Genomic DNA, 22,448 nt, shown 5'->3' on the forward strand with positions numbered 1-22,448 from the left:
GATCCAGATTTTAAAGCTAACAATAAAAAAAACAGAGATAGAAATTATTGATTCAGAGTATTCTCATTCCCTAAGACATGAAATGTTCCCGTCACTTCAGAGTAAAGCAACACACCGACAGAATGTCATCATAATCAGCATGAACACAGAGTAAGAGCATGAAATAAAGCCAGAAAACTGTGACAGCTGAACCTGAAACCTTAGAGCATCACGGAAAAATGAAGATGAAAAACAGTGAGAGAACATCTAATCACAAAGAATCAGCAACATAATCTGGTTTTTGTTCTGTTTTTCTACATCTGAGAAAGTTGCAGACATCAATATAACCGATACAGACATGCATGTTACATGAAACTAAAGTATTGTGGAAGTATTGGAGGAAGGTGTAACAGAGCAGATATAACTATCTGACAAACAGTGGTGTTACTCCACAAACATTCCTGTCAACAAAAATGAGCAGCATAAAGGACAGATTTCAAATTTTCTTCCTGAGAAATGTTCACAGACTGAGGTGGCTTTCTGGGTGAGTGGGGTCTCTTACATCCCCTCAATCCAGCTTCATTTAACAGCGTAAAAAAAACACACACACACACACACACAGATCCCACCCTGAACCTTCAAGATGGAGGCAGAGAAGATGGAGAATGTATTTGACTGGATGGTTTTTCTGAGCATTATCCATCCAGCCTTATATTTCAGATGAACTTCTCTTCAGCCTTTTTTCTGGTAATTTTATCAGATTGTAAATCCCAGATTTCGGTAATGTTTTGTTTTCTCGGTTTTCTAAATCAGTCTTTCTCAAACTGTGGTCCATGGGCGCCCCCTAGTGGTCCGCATGGTACTGCATGTAAACGACCGTTTATTTACCGTGACGTCAGCTCAAAGTGCGACGCTACAGCTAGCTTAGCAAAGGATTGTGTTTAAAAACAAAAATGGATAAATTACTTAAAACCGGGTCACTCAGAAGCATAGGCGTAACTTCCTGAAGGACTGGTGTGGACATGTGGAGAGTAGGTTAGTTATGCTAGCTTAACTTTTATCACCTTAGCATGTACTCTCACTGCGCAGTTCAGAGTATTTCAGTTATTAACATGACATAAAACATAAAAATAAGGCGACCCACATACATTTTCTGACAGATCATCAGAAGTGCAGGTGTTTAAGATGGCTAATCAATCACCGCTAGTGTTCAGGCGATCACTTCTTAATGATCGCGAAAATCATTGCTTCAGGTCTTTTCCATAGCAACGATCAGAAGCAATACCTTGCCCCAGAAGTCCAGTGAGCTCACTGATGAGGTCATAGATTACATCATGTACATCACAGTCGATCAAAGAAGTTCTAAAGCTTTAATCTCAATGTGTCAGTCAGGATCCAGATGGTTCTCGGAGATTCAGATTTGTGGAGAGTAATAATGTTTAGTGTTTCGTAGGCGCTCGTTCCCTTCATTATCCCGCTTGGTTGGGGCCTTGGATACGCCTTGGATACACCGTCACCACAGGTATGAAGACGACATGTTTGACAGATGTCTGTGGGACCGCAGATGAAAACCTGACTGAGACCTCACAAGACAATACTGAAGACGACAGTCAGGAAAACTGACCCGGCTGGGGAAGTTTGTTTGACGGATGTCTGTAGGATCGCAGACGTAGACCGGAATGAGACCTCACAAGACAGTACTGAAGACGACGGTACTGTCTCAGGGCAAACTGACCCGGCTGGGGAAGTTTGCTCAAAGTCAATGGAACATCTTGAGCGTGAGAGTACAGTCGCAGTAAAATCTACCCCGGCTGGGGAAGACTTATCTGTAGCTGACCTCGCAGCCAAAACTTTTGCTGAATTGACAGTGAAAGCTTTGGTGTCATCGGCTCCCTCTCTGGTTTTCCCAGGGAATACTTCTCTGAAAGGCACAATTACCAGTGTCTTTGAGGTACCAAGTTCCCCGGATGGGGGAACGTATCTCGGAGGAAAAGGGAGCCGTTAATTTGACCAAAAAAAAAAACTTCTCTAAATGGTAGGGTCACCATTATTTTTGAGGGTTTGAATGTTCTCCAAGTGCATTAGTGGGTTCTTTCTGGATTCATTTATTCTTCCAGGTACATCAATTCAGAACAGAGGGTTGGCTCTGACATTCCAGATGTAGGGAGGACAGAAGCTGCAGGATATGGACAAGCGGACATGGGAAATAAGGGAGAGAACTACTTTAAGTTCTCCAATTAACTAAAAAATAGTGGGTGAATGCCACTTTCCAGACTGTCCTGAACCTGAGCGTCACCAGAAGGTGTCTCGCTCAGGAAAGGGTTTTTCTGGAGGCGTCATCCATCCCATGCTGTGCTAGTCTCATCCACACAGCTGTCCGACATCCGGCCAAACGAAGTTCTCCCGAGTTCTGATGGAGCTCAGGGAGAAAAAATTGACATCAGATGTGGGAAAGGACTACGACATAAAATGTTTTCTGGACTCTTTTTTGGTCTGGTTGGATTCATTTGGCGGGGACACAGATAGAGAGTTGTATAATGCCAACTCTTGCTCAAACTGTGAAACCAACTTCCTTGAGCTCATGAGCAACAGCCCCCTGGTCGTCCTTCAATCGGCAACATTTCCAACCGACGTAGTTTCACTTTTTAGCAGTTGGTTGGATTTGGGGGGCAAACGTCGCTGTTCAGGCTGCAGGTCAGCTTTACAGAAAAAACACTCCCTGGCTGATAACAACGTGCTGGTGTTTTTTCTACAAAGGCAGGCCAGGACACACCCAGTGATTCCCAATCAGACCATGGATGCAGAATGTGAATGTGGAACGGAGCGGTTCCACCTTCTCCTCCGTCGTCTGTGGGGGTTCAGAGCCGACCCACTTCTACATGTACTTGATGCAAGGACAGCAAACAGTGAAGGCAGATGACGAACATGTCTTCACTGCAGACAGCCACTGTAGTGAAGACATGAATGAAAAGGGATCCATTGACATTTATGAGAAGTTAAGAAATGGTGGGAAACAGGAAGTCACACCTGACGTTACAGAATCTCCAGCCCCTCCTCTCGAAGATGATCAAGGTGCTTTTGGAGAGGAGCTAAAAATAACTAATTTGGAAGATGAAGATGAATCACAGAAGAGATCATTAGTGACCATTTTGAGGCTGGAGAAATCTGACTGGGACTGAACATGTGTCCTAATGTGTTCAGTTATTTAAATTTATGGGATAAAAAGGTAAAAAGATTTGGTGTAACATGGTGGACAGTCCCCACCAATATTTCCTGCACCTTTTTATTCTGTATGGTTTAGATGCCGAGTTACATACACGTTGTATTCAAAGATGGCTAATCAACCACTGCTAGTGGTCAGGCGATCACTTCCTGGTGATCGCAAAATAGAAATTCAGAAACATAAATCTGCAACGGACAAAATGTTCTGTTTGATGTTTGTACGTCCGTTTTTGTGGGGTAAATGTTCTTATGGGTTTTTTAGTGTTAATTCCTGATGCATTTGAACGTAATCTTTGCTCTGCGCTCCAGGGGCTGCTGTTTATTGGTTGCCATGGCAACGAGTCTGCACGTGATGTTAAGCTGACAGACCAGATCCAAAAAAGGTTTTGCGTCTTTATTATTTGCTATATTAAAGACACATCATATCGTAATTTATTGAATAAGACTGTTTGGCATTCACATGTAAGTTTTGGCTTTATTTTTAGCAATAGAAAAGAACAGGGTTCCAGGGACTGTGGGTGCATCAGAAACCTAATAACCCCACGCTCCTCTTCGTCCCCCCAAACTTTCAACACAAAGTTACACACTTGCTCAGAAGAAAAACTGAAAATATTGATGGAAAGAAAACATTGCCAGGGTTACTTATATGATTGGAGAAAGTCATATTGATGAGATTATTGATGAGTCATTCATGAGTGATTCGATTCTTTTGTACGGCTCTGTGCCGTGACCGAGTCTCAGTTGGTGAAAACAGTGTTATGCTTATATAACGCTTGTAATGCTCTGCTTCAAGTCAACAGCTATTGTTATTTTGATTTAATCTGCAAATAAATACAATTAATAAAAATGGGTGGATAATTTTTATATTTAATAGAGGAGGATTTTTATTTCTGCCAAAGCAAAAGTTGATTCTTTTCTTTTATTATGCTTCTAAATTGCAAATAACCTTAAAATGTTATTAATGCGCAAACACTTGGAAGCAAAGAACATCCTATTTTTTGAATACATGTGTTTGATGTCACTGGAAAACTGAGGATCCACATTTTCATAATCTATAAATGACTAAAGAAGCCCGGAGTGTTTATGGCTTCGTTGTGGCCAGTCACTTTTACGAAACGGCGTCACCCTTCTTAAGATGAACAAAGGAGACAACAATAAGTGAGTTAAGAGACTAATATTTTCCTTTAAGGTTGTACATATTAAGTTGTTGTGTTATTGAAGGGGCAATTTCAGATTAGGTGATCTGTGAGTGTTTGTTAAATACATTAATTGGTCCTCAGCCTGAAAAGGTTTGAGAAACTCTGCCCTAAGTTGTTATATTGAATCAAAAACAATGGATATGTACATGAAGCCACCTACATTGTGTGTGTTTTGTGCAGGGAAGTCGGTGTTTCCCGGTTCGTTTTTGTGTTTTAACAGGAAGACGAGGCGGTAACCGTCTGGTCTCTAAATGAGAATTTATCAGCGCTATGCTGGGAAGCAAAGAGTTATGAGCTGCCCTTCCAAAAACAGTTGCACTTGCGAAAATATTTTTACTGGCACAAAGAAACCACTACTGTGAAATCTGATTATTTTTGGCAACCATAAAAATAGCAACAATGGGTTCAACTTTTTTGCGCAAAAAAATAAAACTATTGAAAATTGCATTTAATAATTAAATTTAACAAGTAAATAAAATTGTGCAACTAATCACCTTCACAAGTCACCTAAATAGTAAATTAAGTCCATCTTTGTGCAGCTTTATGTCAATATTTACACAGTTATTCTGTGAAGAGATTTGCTGGGGAGCATCAGTAAAGGTCAAAGAAGACATCATAGTTCAGGGATAAATGTGAGGAGATTTAAGCAGGATTAGACCACTTAAAATGATTAGTTTCTCTGATTTTACGCTTTATAGGTATATGTTGGAGTAAAATGATCATTGTTCTTTTATTCTATGCACTACTGACAACATGTCTCTGAAAATCCAAGCAAAAATTTAGTATTTATTTGCAGAAAATGAGAAATGGTCAAAATAACTAAAAAGATGCAGAGCTTTCAGACCTCAAATAATGCAAAGAAAATAAATTCATATTCATTTAGAAACAACAATATTAATGTTTTAACTCAGGAAGAGTTCAGAGATCAATATTTGGTGGAATAACCGGGAGGTTTTCAATGGGTCTCTTCGTTTATTCCAAATCTGTAAGTCGTAGATTACTCTGTGAAAAAATTAGCAAAAGATCAAGAGTTTGCAAGTTCCTGTGTGGGCATGCTAATATCACTTATTTTATGTAAAGTGACTATTAGATTCCTAAAGGGAGCCCATTTCGTAGTGGAATAATGTAATTGTTACACTTTGTGATTTCAAATTAAAGGTTAAGGGAAAGCGGTTGTGCAGAGGTCAGGCTAGTAAATGGGATTCAGCCCAAAAAGAGCTTAATAACAACAGTTTATCTGCATTCAAATGTTGAGGCTAAATGGGATGAGAGGGGCATGGCATTCTGGCTTATTAAGAGATAATTTACTCTGATTAATTCAGTCAGCGGCATGTCAGTTCGCTTTTATCTCCTATAAACCAAACAATCTGCAGCCATCACCGGCGGAGGGAAGGGGGGCTGTGTTGCTTTACGTCAAGGGCAAAAAACATCAGTGAGTCTTGTTCAGCGGAGACTTCCTGGTTTTATCTCACAGACAACAATGGAGGGAGTTCCCAGGAGATCTTATCCAGTCTGGTACCAATTAGTCAAGCTGACAGGCGACAAAGAGCAGCATGAGGAAATGCAGTCGCACACGCAGCAGATGTAATTAACAGGAACAGCAGGGTGCCTTCGCCGGCTCTCGTCTTATACAGCGGACGCTTACTGGTCGTGTCTGGTGTCGGGAACGGCTCGGTCCATTTGCAGCTTGTCGCTCTCCACCTGGTTGAACTTGTTCCTGGCGTAAGGATCCTGACCCGGACGGACCAAGGTGGCGCCGACGTAAAGGTTCTGGTTGAAATCCTGCCAGCGCACCTTACCTGCACACAAAAACCACAATGAAAATGGTAGCAGGTCTTAGAGTTTTTAGTTCCCAGGTGAAGCAATGACTAATTCTGCACAACAAAGTATGTTTGTCTACATCAGTTTCACATATTTGTTTCTGTTTTAGTTTTCTTTATACATTTTCATGTTTTTTCTGTTTAGAGTTGCAGAAATTCAGTGTGTGAGATGAGGATCTTTTATTTTAATTTCTCTCTTTGTTTGCAAATTATTATGTACAAAACAACGGTTACTCTGTTGTCAACACTTAACATTGCTTAATGTGATGTCTTTGATTAAATAAATTTGAACTGAATGTGTCAAATGTTTCAAAACTCACAGGTAATAAATAAAAATAAATCATACCAAGATCAGAATAATTACACTGATTTCTTCTGTTTTGTGGTGTGCTGTTTTGCTTAAATGTTTCAAATATAACATTTCAATTTCAATATTCAAACCCAGACCTGATTACTGGTTAAGCTTAACCTGAGACAACATTGACACAAACGTACAGCTTTGAAAAGCATCAGTAGAGCCTCCGACACAACTCTCAAGAATGCAGCAAGTCGTTTCTGGATGGTAAATCAGCAACAAAACACTCGTCTTCTCCAGCAGCCATTGTACAGCGAATACACCGGTAAAACCTGCTGACCAAATGTGCTGGAGCTCAGCTTGGGTTGCTAGGTAACGGTACAAAAAGATTAACTTAATGCCAAAGAATAGCTTGCTGGGGGGATTTAAGTGCTTGGTCTGTTTTTGGACAAAGTTGAGACGCAAATGGAAGAATAAAAACATGCAAAAGTGAATTTTGCATAATAGGTTCCCTTTAAGATCACATTTAGAAATTCAAAAATAGATCCTCCTCACATTTGCCAGACATTTGTGAAGATATTGTATTAACTGATGGATATTTGTGAAGGTGTCTAATCCACAAAGAACGTCACACCAACATTCAAATGGTGGTAGTGCAAGTACTTCACATTTAAAAGCTTTAACCATTTAACTTCAAAATACCATCGAAGAACCTTCTAGATTAGTCAGTCCTTTATCCCACGCCTGCAGCGTCCCTCAACCTTTAAAATGTGAATGTCCCTGCAGCGTTAGCATGCTCTGAGTCAGTTTCTCAAATTTATGGAAAATTCTGTACTTATCTGTAGCTTCAGAAAACACCACGTTTTTTTAAACTCTAAATGTTGATTGACGAGAAAGAAAACCACACACTCATATTTACCAGCCAAAGAAGAAGTCAAACTAATTTAGGAGTGAAAATCTGTCAGCAAACGGCCAAAGACTGTCACAAAGCCTGAAAACGTGGTTTTGTACTGAACGGTGGTGATACTTCCCTGGGAGTAAGAAATGTGGGCAGCAGCCCGTCTGAGGCAAGACTCCATCAAGTGTGGCAGTGAGAGCTCACCGGTTACAGCTGCAGCTCAACAAGGCGGCGCTCCGAGAGGCTGACGGGGAATTTATGCTGCATGTATGCATGAATATGCTGAGGGGATTCATGGGAAAAGAGCGACGACATGGAGGCTGAGCTGCAAGACACATCATGAACCGCTGTGAGACGGGGGGGGGGGGGGGGGAAAAAAAAAAAAAAAAACGAAGGTTTGTGGTCGCACATTTGCTGCAGCTTTAAATAATATGTAAACCAAGAAGCGTGGTTTATTTTTAAGTACATATATTATGACTGTGTCTTCAGATGCAGTGTGACCAGACTACAGAGAGCAAACTGCGCTGCAAACCGAGTTGTCACATTTAATTTCACAGTTTAACGCGGATTAATAACGCGTAGAAAAACACAGATATTAATACGACACATTAGTACAGTTTAGCTGCTGGTTACTTGAGGGAAACGTGGAAATGTGAGATTACAGCGTCTCTCAGCGTAGACGAGCGCATGTGCTGCAGACAAAGAAACTCTCAGAGGAGGAGAAAGCGAGTCTTTCATGTGTCTGGCATGTTAATTAGAAGAATGATCTACAACAGAACTGGAGACGCCGTAGCATGTGACTGCGATGTCCTTGCTGATGTATGTCAGTAGGAGGAGTAATTAATCACTGTGGAGAAATTTAAACAGCAATAATCTGCATGTGGGTTCCTCCCTGCAGCACTGGGCTGCTGGCGGAAATGCACAGGTTACAAACCTCAAAACGATTAACCGTGATGAACTGAAATAATTGGCAACTAATATAGTAATTGATTAATCATTTACTGGAGTATACAGAAAAAAAAAAAAACGAGCCATTTTCTGAAACAACATAGTCAGGGAAGTAACCAAGCCAAAGTAAACTCCTTTTCTCTTTTTCTGCAAACAAAACTCTTCAAGTGGCAGATTTAGCTGAATCTGGTTCGGTTCTGTAAAAATATCTTCTGTTAATCACCTTTTGCTGACCAATCATTAATCAATTAATCCAAAAATGAGTCCCAGATTACTGTTACACTGTACTGATGTTAAGTCCAGCAGGAAGAGCTCAGCTTTTCACTTTCTTGTAATAATCAAGCATTCACTCAAGAAATTATGTTTGTTTTCTTGTTTATTTGCATCTTTTAATACATTTCTAATATTATATACAAACGGTTTACGCGGTTAAATAAAAAATCTGCAGAATGTGGCAACATTTTTTAATCTGCTTAATTGTCAGAATAATCTATTATAAATTAATCTCTAGTTGTAGCACTAATATGCTGCCGAGTTCAAGACAAGTTTGGCTTTTTTATGGGTTGCAAGGAGAACGCCTCTTCTCTCCAGAAGGAAATTACAGAAACACTTGGTTTGTAAAGTTAAACTTGAATAAACAGAGTCTTTTAAATGCATGACACAATAATAATAATTATTATAATAATAATAATAATAAAAACAACACAGCTTTTCAGTAAATATGTCTCTCAACTTAATCTTACGGTGAATAGTGAAAGGTGAATATGTGAGAAACAATAAATTGTTACAATAATATTCTTATGGCACAAATAGAAACTAAATTTAAAGTTGTGTTAAATTCATATTTTCTCCATTTCTCATCTGACATTAATCTGCTTCCAACTCTTCCTGTGACCTTTGGCCTCCTGGGAATCATCTGTGTTCAGTTTGTGCTTCTACTGACTTCTTCCAACAGGGAAACATGCAGAGGAGGAGGAGTTCTCCACACAGGGAGCATAATCAGTGCACATGATGCGGCACTGCAAAATCACAAAATCTGACCAAGTATTTTGGTCTAGTTTCTAGTTTAAATATCTTAGTACACTTGAAATAACTTTGAAGCAAAACATAGGAGCTTGTTTTAAGTTGGCAGGTTATTTCACTTCTCACATGTGGAAATGTCTTATAAGTAAAATAATCTTCCAATGGAACTAGAACTTTTTCATTAATATTAAAGAATTAATTACATAAAATAAGCTCCTATATCTTGCTTAAAAGTTAATTTTGTCTTATTTCAAGTGTAAAAAGATATCTGAATAGAAACCAGACCAAAATACTTGGTCAGATTTTGTGTTTTTGCAATAAAAATATCAAAGTTAAAGCACATTTTCCCAGCCTCTCTTTAGCATCTTCATCAGCAGTGAAAGTCCAAGCAGCAGGTTCAGTTTATTACTAGCATGCAGAAAACACCTGAAACTTAGCAGCAACATATTGTGCTGCTCTGTTGCAGTCCAAACATTACACTGCACAAACTGACACCATTATGGCGATAAACCTGTGATAAATTGTGCAGCTCTGCTGAAACGCTGTAAACGCTCAGCTGCTAGATTTATTCAGTCTTATCAAACATTCGTATAAGATACGAAAGCTGCAGGTTTGGCATAAATGGGACTGAATTTACAAAGCAAGAGAGGCAAAGAGAGAAAATAACAATAAGGGCATAGATTACATTTTTGTTTCAAATTAGCAAATAGAAAGAAATGTTACCCACCTATAAATGTCATGTAAGGTTGATTTTGTGCAGAAATAATGTTAAAATAAAAAGCAGTTGTTTCATGACTTTGAACACAAGTTGATGTGTTTTACTTCTTTCACACATAATTTAAAAAATACTTAAATTGTGAATATTTTCTACATTATACTGTCTCATGTGAATACTTCAGCAGAAAGCAAGCTGACCTGAATGCAGCTGATCTTACAGATAAATGTAAAACTCTGATGTTTGCTCTTCTGCTGCTTTATTTTTATTTACAAAGAAATAAAACAAAATGTGAAAAAAATAATCTAATTGAAATTTATCTTTGTGTTTTGTTTGGGAAGTTTTTATCCCACTGAATCAAATCTGCATTACTTTAGTTCTGTTTTTCATAAGTTTCACTTTGTAAAGGATTTACGAGATATAACGATTTACTTCTGTCTTTCTGAAAACATTTTTTATTTAATGGACCCTTTCTTGCTGGGAAAGTTTATTTATTTGACATTTTCCCTCCTCTGTAAAGGAGAAGTTTAAGGCAGCGGTTTATTATCTCCGTTAGTCTGAACTTGTCTGCCTGCAGTCTGATCTGTGGAACCTCACAGATGTTTGAACATTTTCTCTTTCTCTTGTCTCTCTTCACTAAGATACTCCAGACTGAAAACATTCAGGAAGTCGTGTTACACTGTTGTGTTTCCAAGTATGAAGAATTTATGTTCAGAAATGCTCTGCATATCTGTCCTAAAGTGACGCACAAACACTGAACAATGGTGAATATTTAATTCAGCTTTAAGTTCACTGACCTTTATAAGAAGGGAAATACGAAAATGTTAAGATACAACCACTGAAAACAATTAGGTTGGAAACGATTAATCGAATTAATCGTGATGAATTGATTATTAAAATGATCGTCAACTAATTTTGTAATAAAGTTATAATTAGCTGAAGTATTCAGAATCATAAAAGGCCATTTGCTGAAAGAACAACAAACTTGGAAGCAGTACAAAAATTTATATAAAACAAGTTATAATTTTTTTATATGCATTCTTAGCTACAAATGATCAAACATTCACCGCAGGAATGCTGTTATTGTCTTTTAGGGAATAAAATGTTTACTGTCTTATTTTTTTAAAAAAAAGAGTTTATTTATGTGCATATCCAAATGTTTTTTTTTATGTTGTATAAAGCAATGGTTAAATGAAAAATTTGCCAAATGTATCAACTTTTAAAAATCTGTTTAATCATCGGAATAACCAATAGAATAATCGATTACTAAATTAATAGTTGCAGCTCTTAAGTCATAAAGGTTATAAGTCGCTTGGTTCAAAGTGTAGGAAAAAAGTAGTGGCTTATAGTCCGAAACATACAGTACACATTTATTTAGTTATGTATGGTAACTAAATAAATACCTAAATAAATACTGACTAGATAAAATACTGAGATTAAAAACCTGCAGTCCATCGGAATAAATGGTCAATAATGTTCAGTGTTTACAAGTGAGACACATTTTAATATCAAACAAAGATAATCGCATAAACAGAAAAGGCAGTTTTCAAGTGATAAATTAATTTATTAAGGGGAAAGCTATCAAAACCAACATGACTCTCTATGTGAAAACAATCTTCCATCCTTGGCAGCAACAACTGCCATCAAGTGTTTGCTCAAACTGTCTCACATCAGTGGAACTGGAGTAACTCTGACCTACTCTGCTTTGCAAAACTGCCTTATTTCAGCCAAATTCTGGCGTTTAAAGCAAAAACGACCTGATTAGGGTCATGCCTCAGCATCTCAGTTTGGTTGAGGTCCAGACATTGACTAGGCCACTCTAAAACCTTCATTTTATCTTATTTTAGCCAATCAGAGGTGGACCTGCTGGAGTGCTACTAATATAAACGAGTTTAAAGGTCAATGACTGATGGCTGGAGATTCTCATAGCGTTATTTTTAGAAAAGATGTTTGTTTTATGCCTGACGTAACAGGATAAAAACCTTTTGTCTCATCAGTCCACGGAATATTTTCTCCAGAGTCTTGAGAATCATCCAGATAATGTTTTTTATGAATTACATTTTTACTGGAATCAGACCTGAGTATGGTAAATGACGCTAAAAATTAGCTTCCCAAAAATGTTGGGCCAGAACATTTCACTGATTTACCTCAGAATTTGTTTTACTGCTACAATTCAATCCATTTGATGCTGAACTAAAACTTGTTTCTTTAATCAGAGGTTTCAGATCTCCATATGGCAGCACAACCAGTTTTAGAGCAAAACTAATTTTTCCTTGCTGACCATGGCGGCCATCTTGAAAAATGGTCATTTAGAGATTTTCAGTGGCTAACTTTTTTTTTCCCCAAAACATCTGTGCCAAGTCAGGTTCTTGCATCAGCATGTGAAGAATTATGATAAAATATTGAATTATGGGCTGCACTACAAGTGTGAGGCTTATTTAAACCTTTGAATTTCAACAAGTCCTGATCACAGACGAACAACTTGCTCCTAACACACAGTAAAAGATAAATTAAACTTCTGTCTTCATATTTAATGTGTGCATGATAAAATGTAGTCTTTAAGGAGAACATTTATCATTCCAGGCTCCATTAGAGGGACCAGATGTTGAATCACAGCTGCATCATTCCCTCCTGTGCAGGAAGGTATTTGGAAACCTGGTTCATAAAGAACTTGCTGACCAACATCTGGGCCAGAATCAGCTAAAAACACAAAGCAATGGAGCCTAGGAAGAAAACAGATGGCTTCTAGTTTTATACATCATAATGCTCATAGATGATTATCTTGTTTCAGCCATCTTTCTAAAGTAAGAATTATTATTTACAAGTGGGAAACGCTGTGGCACCTCGCAGACATTAGGGACACAAATATATGATGGTGTCATAACCAACATCTTCAGAGTCAATTTGGGATTGGCAAGACATTAATACATGAGCAGTATATTTCTTATTGCATAACTCAATGGAAACACACAACAAAAAAGCTGAGAAAGAAAACAATGAAGGTGTAGAAGGGGCAGGTCAAAGTTCACCTCAATGAAATGAGGCCAAAGTTCAAATAAGCGAGAGATTGTAATAAAGAAGGTCAACGAACCGTTTAAGTATGAAATGGGTTAAGTTTCCCTCATGTCTGCAGTACATTACATAAATACTGGTCTGAGTTTCAAAAAGCATGCATTAACCTTTAACTAAGCATTAACCTGAATGCCATTAAACATTTATGTGAAGTGTGTGAGAACCAAAAAAGCCACTCAGCTTAAACTGAATAAAGATGATAAGCCATTCAGGAAACAGGCTTTTCAAAAATTATGACATGGTAACTATGCTGGTTTAGTTCATTTATCTGCTTTAAATATTTTAATGTCAGGGCTTTAAGTGCATTATGACTTCCAGAGCGACACATTTATGAATAACATGAGGAAAATGCTCCATCTTTACATTTTTCACCTCCTAATCTTTTCATCTTTTAATCTTCAGACATCATTTCCAGTCCCTTCTCTTCCTCCATTTCTCTCTGCTTATCTCTGCATTTTTAGGTGAGTTGCTGTTGAAAGTTATACGTGTAACAAATTCGAGCGTGAAGTCTCCCTGAAGTTGAAATGTCCTGATTTCTACGGTTGGGTGAGATGAAAGTGCTCGGCAGCTGCAGGTCTCAGTTGTGTGAGGGATGCGAACAGGCGACTGTGGCGCTGAGTCTAAGTGGTAATGAGAGATAATCAATCAGCCATGTTCTCCAGCTGTTACTCTCAGTTCTACTATATGCCAAAATATCCGATATTATAATGCTTCCCAGGTCAGGCTGGATACGCAATGCTTTCTGACATTATTACCCTTTTATCTAAAATAAGCATTTTAGCTAATTTTTTTTAAATAATAGCTAAGTTTAGCAGTATGATAGTGATAACTCACATGATACTGCCAGCATCTTTGCTAAATTAATTTTATAATGTTTGTATGTTGATTGGCATAAGTTCATGTAAACATCATAGTGACATACTGGTAGCATTTAAGCTAATTTTCATGTAAAAGTTAAGCTTCACATGCTGAATGGAGGAAGTCAATGTTAGTCAACATGCTAGAGATGGAATGGAAAGTTTTTTTTTTTATCTTACCATCACAATTTCACTAATTTAGTATATTGAATGGAGGAAGTCAATGTCAGACAACATCATAGCGATGGCCTACATACTTTCATTTAAGCTAACCTTAACATTTTAACTAACTTTCATGTAAAAGTTTAGCTTTACATGCTGAATGGAGTAATTGAATGTTAGTCAACATGCTGGAAATGGGCTGTATGCTACTGAAAGCGTTTTATCTGACTTTTGCATTTAAACAATTTTAGCTTTTACACACTAAATGGAATAAGTTAATTATTGTCAACATGCTTGTGATTCCCCACATGTAACTGACAACATTGTAGTTAACCTTAGCATTGTGGCTAATTGTAGCATACTAGCTGGAGTAAGTCCATGTTAGTCAACATCCTGGTCATAGCCCACATGCTAACCTTAGCATTTTAGTTAATTTTAGCTTGTCCAGTGTTTGTATGGAGAACTTTACTGGAGGTCATCAAGTTAGTGATAGCCCTCATGCTAATGATAGCATTTTAATCTAAAGTAGCATTTTTACCTAATTTTAATATAAATGCTAAACTTAACTTTCTGAATGAACTAAGTAAATGTTAGTTGTCAACACCGTAGTGATAGCTACGTGCTATTGACATCACATTAAATAACTTTATTATTATTATTTATTATTTTAGCCTATACACACCTGTGAGTTACTGACGGTCACCGTGCTACAGAGCATTTTAGTTACCGTAACTATAGCTTTCTATTTAACCACATAGCTCATGTGGTTAGCAATTAAATTCAGTCACGGCTTGACTAATAAAAATTATTTTAGGGCATATTTTCTCCATTACAGCAGGACTGAAACTTGTGCACCGAAATCTCTCTTGTTGATAGAAGAAAAATCTGTAACCAATGAGGAAACATTCAAATGAAAGCATGACACACATGGGGGAACTGTGGCGAAATAGTCAGGAAAGCAGCAGAGGAAAAAAAGAAACTAGCCTCATGATTTCCCTCATGCTGAAATTAGGTTTTCCAAATATAATGCTAACCAGCAACAATTGCACAATCGTGAGAGTCCTGGAGATCACAGGGTGGCTTTAATTCTGTCTACATCAGTCTCATCACAAACTAGAGGGACTCTCATGCTTAGAAAACAAATAACTACAACTTACATCCCGCAAATAAAAATACCTGGACATGAAAATGTTGAGAAATGTAGTGTAATATTGAGAGAACTATATTTGTTTCTTGAAATAAACAACAAATATTCAAGAATGTGTAGCAATTCCCAGTTGAAGTTTAACATCCTGGAAAGAAGGAACATGTTGATATATAAATTATATAAATCATGATGGATGCCAACACACCCTTTCAATTTGTGACACAATTCTTTGTTATTTAACTGTGTGGAGAAAAGAAAATTGTATAAATCTCTTTAGGCTTCAACTGAAGCTACAGCATTCATTTAAACTGAGCCTTGCTTGGATAAAATCATGAAGGAAATGTAGGTGGAAACAAATGTTCTCCTCAGCCTCACCTTTATCAGATTGCTCCAAAACCTGCAGCTAATCAAGATGGATTTTACATAATAAGATGAGCACCAGCATTTCAAAGTGCAAGGACAAAGAGGTTTAGAAAAATTACAATTGGGCTGAACCCAGACTGTTACCTTCAACTGATGCTGAAAATTAGATCTTTTTTTTTTAAATCTAAGAAAGTAATAACCATTATGTAAATAGCTTGACAGGTTTTTCTCTTGCTCAGTTTTCTCTCGGTCTGCAGACGCTCTGTCAGCTCATTGAGGTGAGGTCGTATGAGGAGGTGTGTCGTCCCACCTGGAGGCAGAGCGTCGATGGTGTGCGCCTTTTCATCGCCGTGGGATTTTCCCCGGCTGGACGAGTAACTGGAGCCCCATTCATCCTGAAAGCAAACACAAAACAGACATTTCCACTTAGATATTTAACAGATTGCTATGAGAAGCTTTCAGATGTCAGCTCAAACGCTCTCCTTTTAAACCCATGTGAAGTTTGTCAAAAATGAGTTTATCCTTTGAATGCATTTCATTTAGTCAAGTTGTTTCTCCAGACATTTATTGGTGCTTTACGGTCTGGCAGTTGGTGGTTACCGTAGCAACCGGTAACTGAGGCTCCTCCCCCTTTTTTCTGTTGCTGTTGTAACTGTGGTTTCTATTACAATCAGCTATTTAACATATATTTTAGACAAATGTAATCATGTACAGTGTTGCATGAGTAACTTTGCCATGTTTTGTGTATATTTTTAACCTGTTGCCATTATTAATGTTGCCCATTTTAGCTGTGTTTAATTTGACAAACTGCTGCTAACTGCTCATTGGGAGATGTTGCTCTGTAGTTTGTCATGAAGTCGACCTACTGAACCTGAGATGAACAAAGGAGGGCTACACATAAACATGTGTTTATAGACTATAATTAAAAATAAATGATCCCATTCTGTAATCACTGCTGCTATCTACCGCTTAGACCGTAAATCTATTAGATTTCACCTCATTTATGGTTTAATACTGTCATGGAAACGCGTTAAAATCCTTAAAAATCCAGACATCTTTATGTTTCAGATAATCCTTCACTGAGTTATACAACAAGACACCTTTCCCTTTGTCTTTACCATCCACCATTACAGAGCCATCCATCTTTGCATGCACATTAAAACCCAGTGGATCGATGAGCAGAGCAATTAGTACCATTCATTCCCTGTTCAACCTTGATGCACTCAGTTTAATAAAACTGCTGCTCAACTCTTTTTTTTTTTACCCAGTAGTTCATTTTCACCTTCACCCTCTTCCAAATGTCTTATTGATCCATTCTTTTACTTTTTACTGCTACAGGACGATTAAAAGCCACCACTGCAGCGCTCAGCAGGTATTTACTTACACAACTGAGAAATTATTTTCTTCTCTTTATTCAGTTTCATCATTTTTTTAAGCCTTTCCAACACCAGCAAGGGGGAGAAAAAAAGAAGCGCTTCATCATTTGGATTCTGTGTCAGAGTTATTTTATTTCCCATTCTGTGGAAAGAGTCGGAGCCCACTCGGTCCAAAACCACCACATTTACAAAGTGTGGGAACACAATTCAAAACAACCATACATCAAAAAGTTTACACAAACATAATGACTCTGAGTGTTTAGAAAAGATGAGTCAGTCAGATGGTAAAGGCTCAGCGTGGGATGAAAATTAAAGCTGTTAGTGTTTGTCAGATTCAGCCATTTTGAGAGGGGGAAACAGAACAAACACTACAAAAGCTGCAAAGACAAAGTTAACTTTTTACAAAACCATCTTGCTTTAAAGCATTACAGCTGGTGCTTAACGTTCACAGCTATGAGTATTAAACCAGCAAAAAGTCTCCTAATGTAGTCGTGAGAGGTGACAATACTACAATAATAAGTTTAACAAATTAAAATATCCTGTTCTCCATGATTGTAAGGATTATGGCATACACCAGTGGTGATTTTTGCCCTGGGGGTCAAAACTGGGAAGATTAAACGACTGGTAGGCCAAAGAATTTATTAAATTAAAAATGCAAAAAACAGTGATTTTTGTTTGTTTGTTTGTTTGTTTGTTTTATCTGCTAAACAACTCCTTTAGTAAATCTGAACTGGTTGAAGTTAAAAATACCACTGGAGGAGTTTTAGGTAAAACATTTACAGACAAAGACGGTTTTTGTCTTCAAACTAAAATGTATATATGCTTTGTACAATTTTGGCTTAATTACTGTTCTGAATATGTTGGGTTTTTCCCACCAAAAAACTTGTAGACTCCACCTAATGAATAATTGATTACTAAATTAGTTGACAATTATTTCAATAATTGATTAATCACGAATAGTTTTGGCCCTGCTTAAGTTTCCCTTTGTCCGTCCAAAAGCCGATCCGTCTCTTTAAATCCCTGGCAGCTTCCCAGCCCACAGCCCAGCCAAACTACACAGGAAACTCCACACTAAACCTCCGTTACAGAAACACCGCTTCTCATTAAAACATCCTTCAAGATGCATGAAATCTTTGCACTGAATTGCAAAGCTAACATTCGCTAAATATCCAGGATAAAACAGCGCTGGTGTACGACTTTATAGAAGATCTTTACCCCTTCTAAGTTAGACGAGAGAGAGAGGTAAAAACCTGCATGCATCACGTTTCCAGTTAAGAAACATGAGTTACGAGCCTTTTCCCCATATATAGAAGGAAACGCCAAGCTGTGACTAACAACATTAACTCTGCTCTTGGTGATTGTCAGTAAATGATGACTGCGTGAAAACAAGCCTGCAGCATTAACACCGCGACCCTGCGAGTGATGCAGCTAAATGGCATTCAGCCATTTCAAATTAATTATTTACTCCTCCTGCTGCGACGTACAGCCCTGCCTTCAGTCAGACCTGCAATCCAGAAGCAAAACCGCCGCACATTAAAAACCTCAATCGACTCCAAGAGCGTCACGCTACCATCAGTGCCTCGTTTGACTGGGGAGGCGAAGCCTAATGGGATGAGGCGGCTCAGGAGTCGCAGCAGTTTGACTCCTGTAATCACTGGATCCTGTTAACGCAATGACACTAATAAAAAAACGGAGAAAAACGCTGCAATACAAAGCAGATCGTGCTTTTTTGTGAGCGCAGTTTGCGGGGAACTGTAGCTCAACGCGGAGAACAGGACAGAACACATGAGGAGATGAAGGGAAAAAATGCAGTGCTTCACCAACATCTGGATGCAGTAAATAATGCTGATTGAATCATGATTTAAAGGGGCAAAAACAAGGAGCAGATGCAAAAGAGTAATTTTTTTGCAGGTGAGCGGACCAGCCCTCACCTGCCTCTGAAACAATAAGCCTGACTAACACGAAGCTCTAACAAAAAGACAAACAGTAAAAGTTGTTTTATTTGGACTTACGGCACCCTGCTGTGTTTACTTTCCGTCAGAAGTGGGTCAGTAAGAGCTTAGATTCTCATCATTTTTGTCTCCTGGCATTAAAAGCAGGGAAAAAAACAAACAAACCTGACTGTCTCCAAATTTATGTTTTTGCTTATTTCTTAAATTAAATGTTTCCTCAGCTGTTGCTAATCTTAACAACCAATAATGGTCGATGATGCCATTTCTAATATTTTATTAGTGCTCAAGTAATCAGAAAAAGATGTGAGGTTCAAATGTTACGTTAACAGTCGGGAATTATGTAAATATTGGCTGTCGCTCTCTAAACCTCGACATTGATGTTACCGCTGTAAATCTCAGTGGATTTTACTGGGACTTTATGGGATAGACTAACAAAAACCTGAAAATACAGCATTTGTTCTTGTCTTCTAATAAATTAACCACAAAACTTATGGTACATGTGTTTTAGGAACACCTATTACACAAAATACCCAATACATTAAATTTATTTTATGACTAAGTAAAAAAGTTAAAAACATTTTCACATATTCTTTTAAGTGTTGGAACAAAGAAAACATAACATTTCTATTAAAAAAGTGAATACACTTCCATTCAGAAAGAATAGTTTGTAGCAATGTAAAGAATAAGAAGAATAGTTATATTCTTACTGTGTTGTACCATTTGTGCCATTTGATGTGAATATCAAATTAGTACTAAAAACAACTTTTCTGGTACTTTTATATGTAAAACCTCTGCTCAGTTTTATTATTTAATATTCAATTTATAGAATATTCACTGAACTCGGATCCAGAACCCAGATGCAGGCAGAGGAAAGACTTTAGCCACTCAACTTCTCACGGCCAGCTAAGCTAGGTCGGTGGAATCAACTAACTCACTCGCTCTTTGGTTACCTAGCAACTCACTCACTCTTTGGTTACCTAGCAACAACCGGCTGATGAGTAACTGCCGCAGAAGCAGTTTAAGGTTTCTCCACTGTCCTTATAACTGTTTGAAACTAAAAAACAACGGCCTGGAGTAAAAACAGTGGATAAAACAGGGAAAGATACCGTCACCAGTTTGGCAGTACTTCAGATAATTAAAACAAAAAAACTGATCAACAATTATCAATGTCAAACGGTATCACACTTATATTGTGATAAGTTTTTCAGCCGTAACGTCCAGCACTACTTTGGGAGCAACGTCTTGAAATTAACATTAACATTCGGTGATGGCAGCATGATGCTGTGTGGGATGCTTTTTTTTTTTTTCCAGCTGTTCAGAGCTGATGGAGTTAAAGACAGGACAAGATGATCTGCTGAAATCTGAAAAAAAAAAAAAAAAAAAACCTCCCTGTGCCGCTTCTCTGCAGTCCTGGCTGAGGAATCGCTGCTGCTGTCCAGCTCACAGTTAAGCTTGGTGTACTTTTAATCCTCATCTCTTTCCACCATCTAACAGTTACTGTTTGTCTTTTTCTACTTTTCTGCCCTGTGTTGTCTGGCTCCGCTATCTACGGTGGGTCTGCAATCTCACAGATGGTCACGGCACATAAAGGCAAATAAAAAAACCCTCTCACTTCATTTACACATTTGGACTGATTTAAACACACACACACACACACACACACACACACACACACACACATTGAAAATAAGGCTTAGTAATTGTGCAAGGACAAATCCAAATCCATAAAACCCTATTTGTACTAGATTTTTGCTGCTAAAGCAAATATAAATGGAAGTACCATTTTAGAGCTTGGGTGAAAAAGCAAACTGGATAGATTAGAAAATACCTTTTGAAGCATTTATATATGTATTAGTGAAGATTCAAATCAGTGTTTGCTCATGTTTACTTGTGTCCTAAACTGCAAAAATACAAAATTGTACCAAGTATTTTTTGTCTAGTTTCTAGAGGAAATAACTAAATATACCCAAAATAAGACAAAACTAACTTACAAGTAACTTTTCAGCAATATTTAGGAGCTTGTTTTAGGTAAATAATTATTTGATACTGATAAAAAAAATACTTGTCCCATTGGCAGATTATTTTGCTTATAACATTTTCCCATGTTGTAAATGAAATAATATGACAAGTACTTTGTCATCAATATTAAGGTTCTTATATCTCGCTGAAAAGTTACATGTAAGTTAGTTTTGTCTTATTTAAAGTGAACTGAGATATTTGCTCTAGAATAGACCAAAATTATTTGGCAGGAGTTTGTGTTTTTGCAGTGCGCAAACAGTGTGCAACTGTAAAATCAGATCTCTCCCAGTATTTGTAAAGTGAGCCTTTATAAAAACTGAACTTTGACCAAGAACTCTGACCCTCATTTAAAGTGTTTTGCACATTTTTGGCCTTGATTCTCTGTTTTCCTATCTCTTTTTTCTCCTGTTGAGAGCCACTGGTTTGTTTTTCTGCCTGTTTTTTTATTCCATCTCGGAGGAGTTTGTTCATCTCTGTGCTTTGGTGTTGATTTGATGCAAAAAGATGAAGAAAATTCATGTAGGCCATAGGAGAAAAATCGATTTTAGAGTTTTTCAAATTCAATGGGGTAGAGAACTGAAAGACACAAGAAGACAACTGATTTAATAAGAAATGTAATAGGAAATAATAATATTGAAGATGCACTCATAAGTCAGAAATCACTCCCGTTTCAGGTCGCCTGTAACCAAATTAAATGTCTAAGCCTTTTTCTTTGCCGAGTGAATGAACAGCACAACACACAGATCCAGGAATATTTTTTTACATTTGCGCAGGTGAGGGTTGATGCGCTCAACATCCCAGGTAACTGTCTGCAGGTTTGTTTGTCGACTTGTCTTATCTGAGCTTCCAATAATCAGAATAATCCACTCTAATCTGATCACATCCGCTGATAGATTACAGCAGATACGAGTCAAGAGTTCACCAGCGACAGACAGCGCCCGCAGACAGAACATAATGTGATATGATACATTTTGCTGGACAGTAAATTGTCCCGATAATAACTGCAATAAACAATAATGTTTTGAAACCATTTTCACATTACAGATGGCATATATGAACTTTAATTAAAAACAAATACTACTCACTGGAACTGGAAGACATTTTAAATATCCACAATAAAACACAGCAACCAAAAACAACAAACAAAACAGAAATAAAACGACCAAAACCAAATATAAAATGGATTGTGATGTCACCATGTACAAAACTGCCCATCAAAAAATATATTTGATCCCAAAGGGAAATTAAATGTTATTGTAATTCATATCAATTCAAATTCTTCAGATAGTTATTACAGACAGTGACGGCTGATGGCAGGAAACATCTCCTGTAGCAGTCTGTATCACAGAGGCTTTGAAGGAGCCTCTGACTAAAGACTCTATTTCACCAAACTACTTTTTT

The 22,448-nt window shown here is 37.6% G+C and overlaps 1 protein-coding gene across 1 annotated transcript in view; it reads right to left on the minus strand.

The window, feature by feature from the left end:
- The window catches only part of galnt2 (UDP-N-acetyl-alpha-D-galactosamine:polypeptide N-acetylgalactosaminyltransferase 2), a 70,227-nt gene that overhangs the window by 18,200 nt on the left and 29,579 nt on the right, over positions 1–22,448 (minus strand). The window contains exons 2-3 of the mRNA XM_007549756.2: positions 16,011–16,095; positions 6,046–6,199 (exon numbers count right to left, since the gene is read on the minus strand). Of these exons, the coding sequence (XP_007549818.1) occupies positions 6,046–6,199; positions 16,011–16,095 (239 nt within the window). The remainder of the gene's footprint in view (positions 1–6,045; positions 6,200–16,010; positions 16,096–22,448) is intronic.

This window comes from Poecilia formosa, unplaced genomic scaffold (assembly GCF_000485575.1).
Source record: "Poecilia formosa unplaced genomic scaffold, Poecilia_formosa-5.1.2 Scaffold33, whole genome shotgun sequence".
Classification (NCBI taxonomy): Eukaryota; Metazoa; Chordata; class Actinopteri; order Cyprinodontiformes; family Poeciliidae; genus Poecilia; species Poecilia formosa.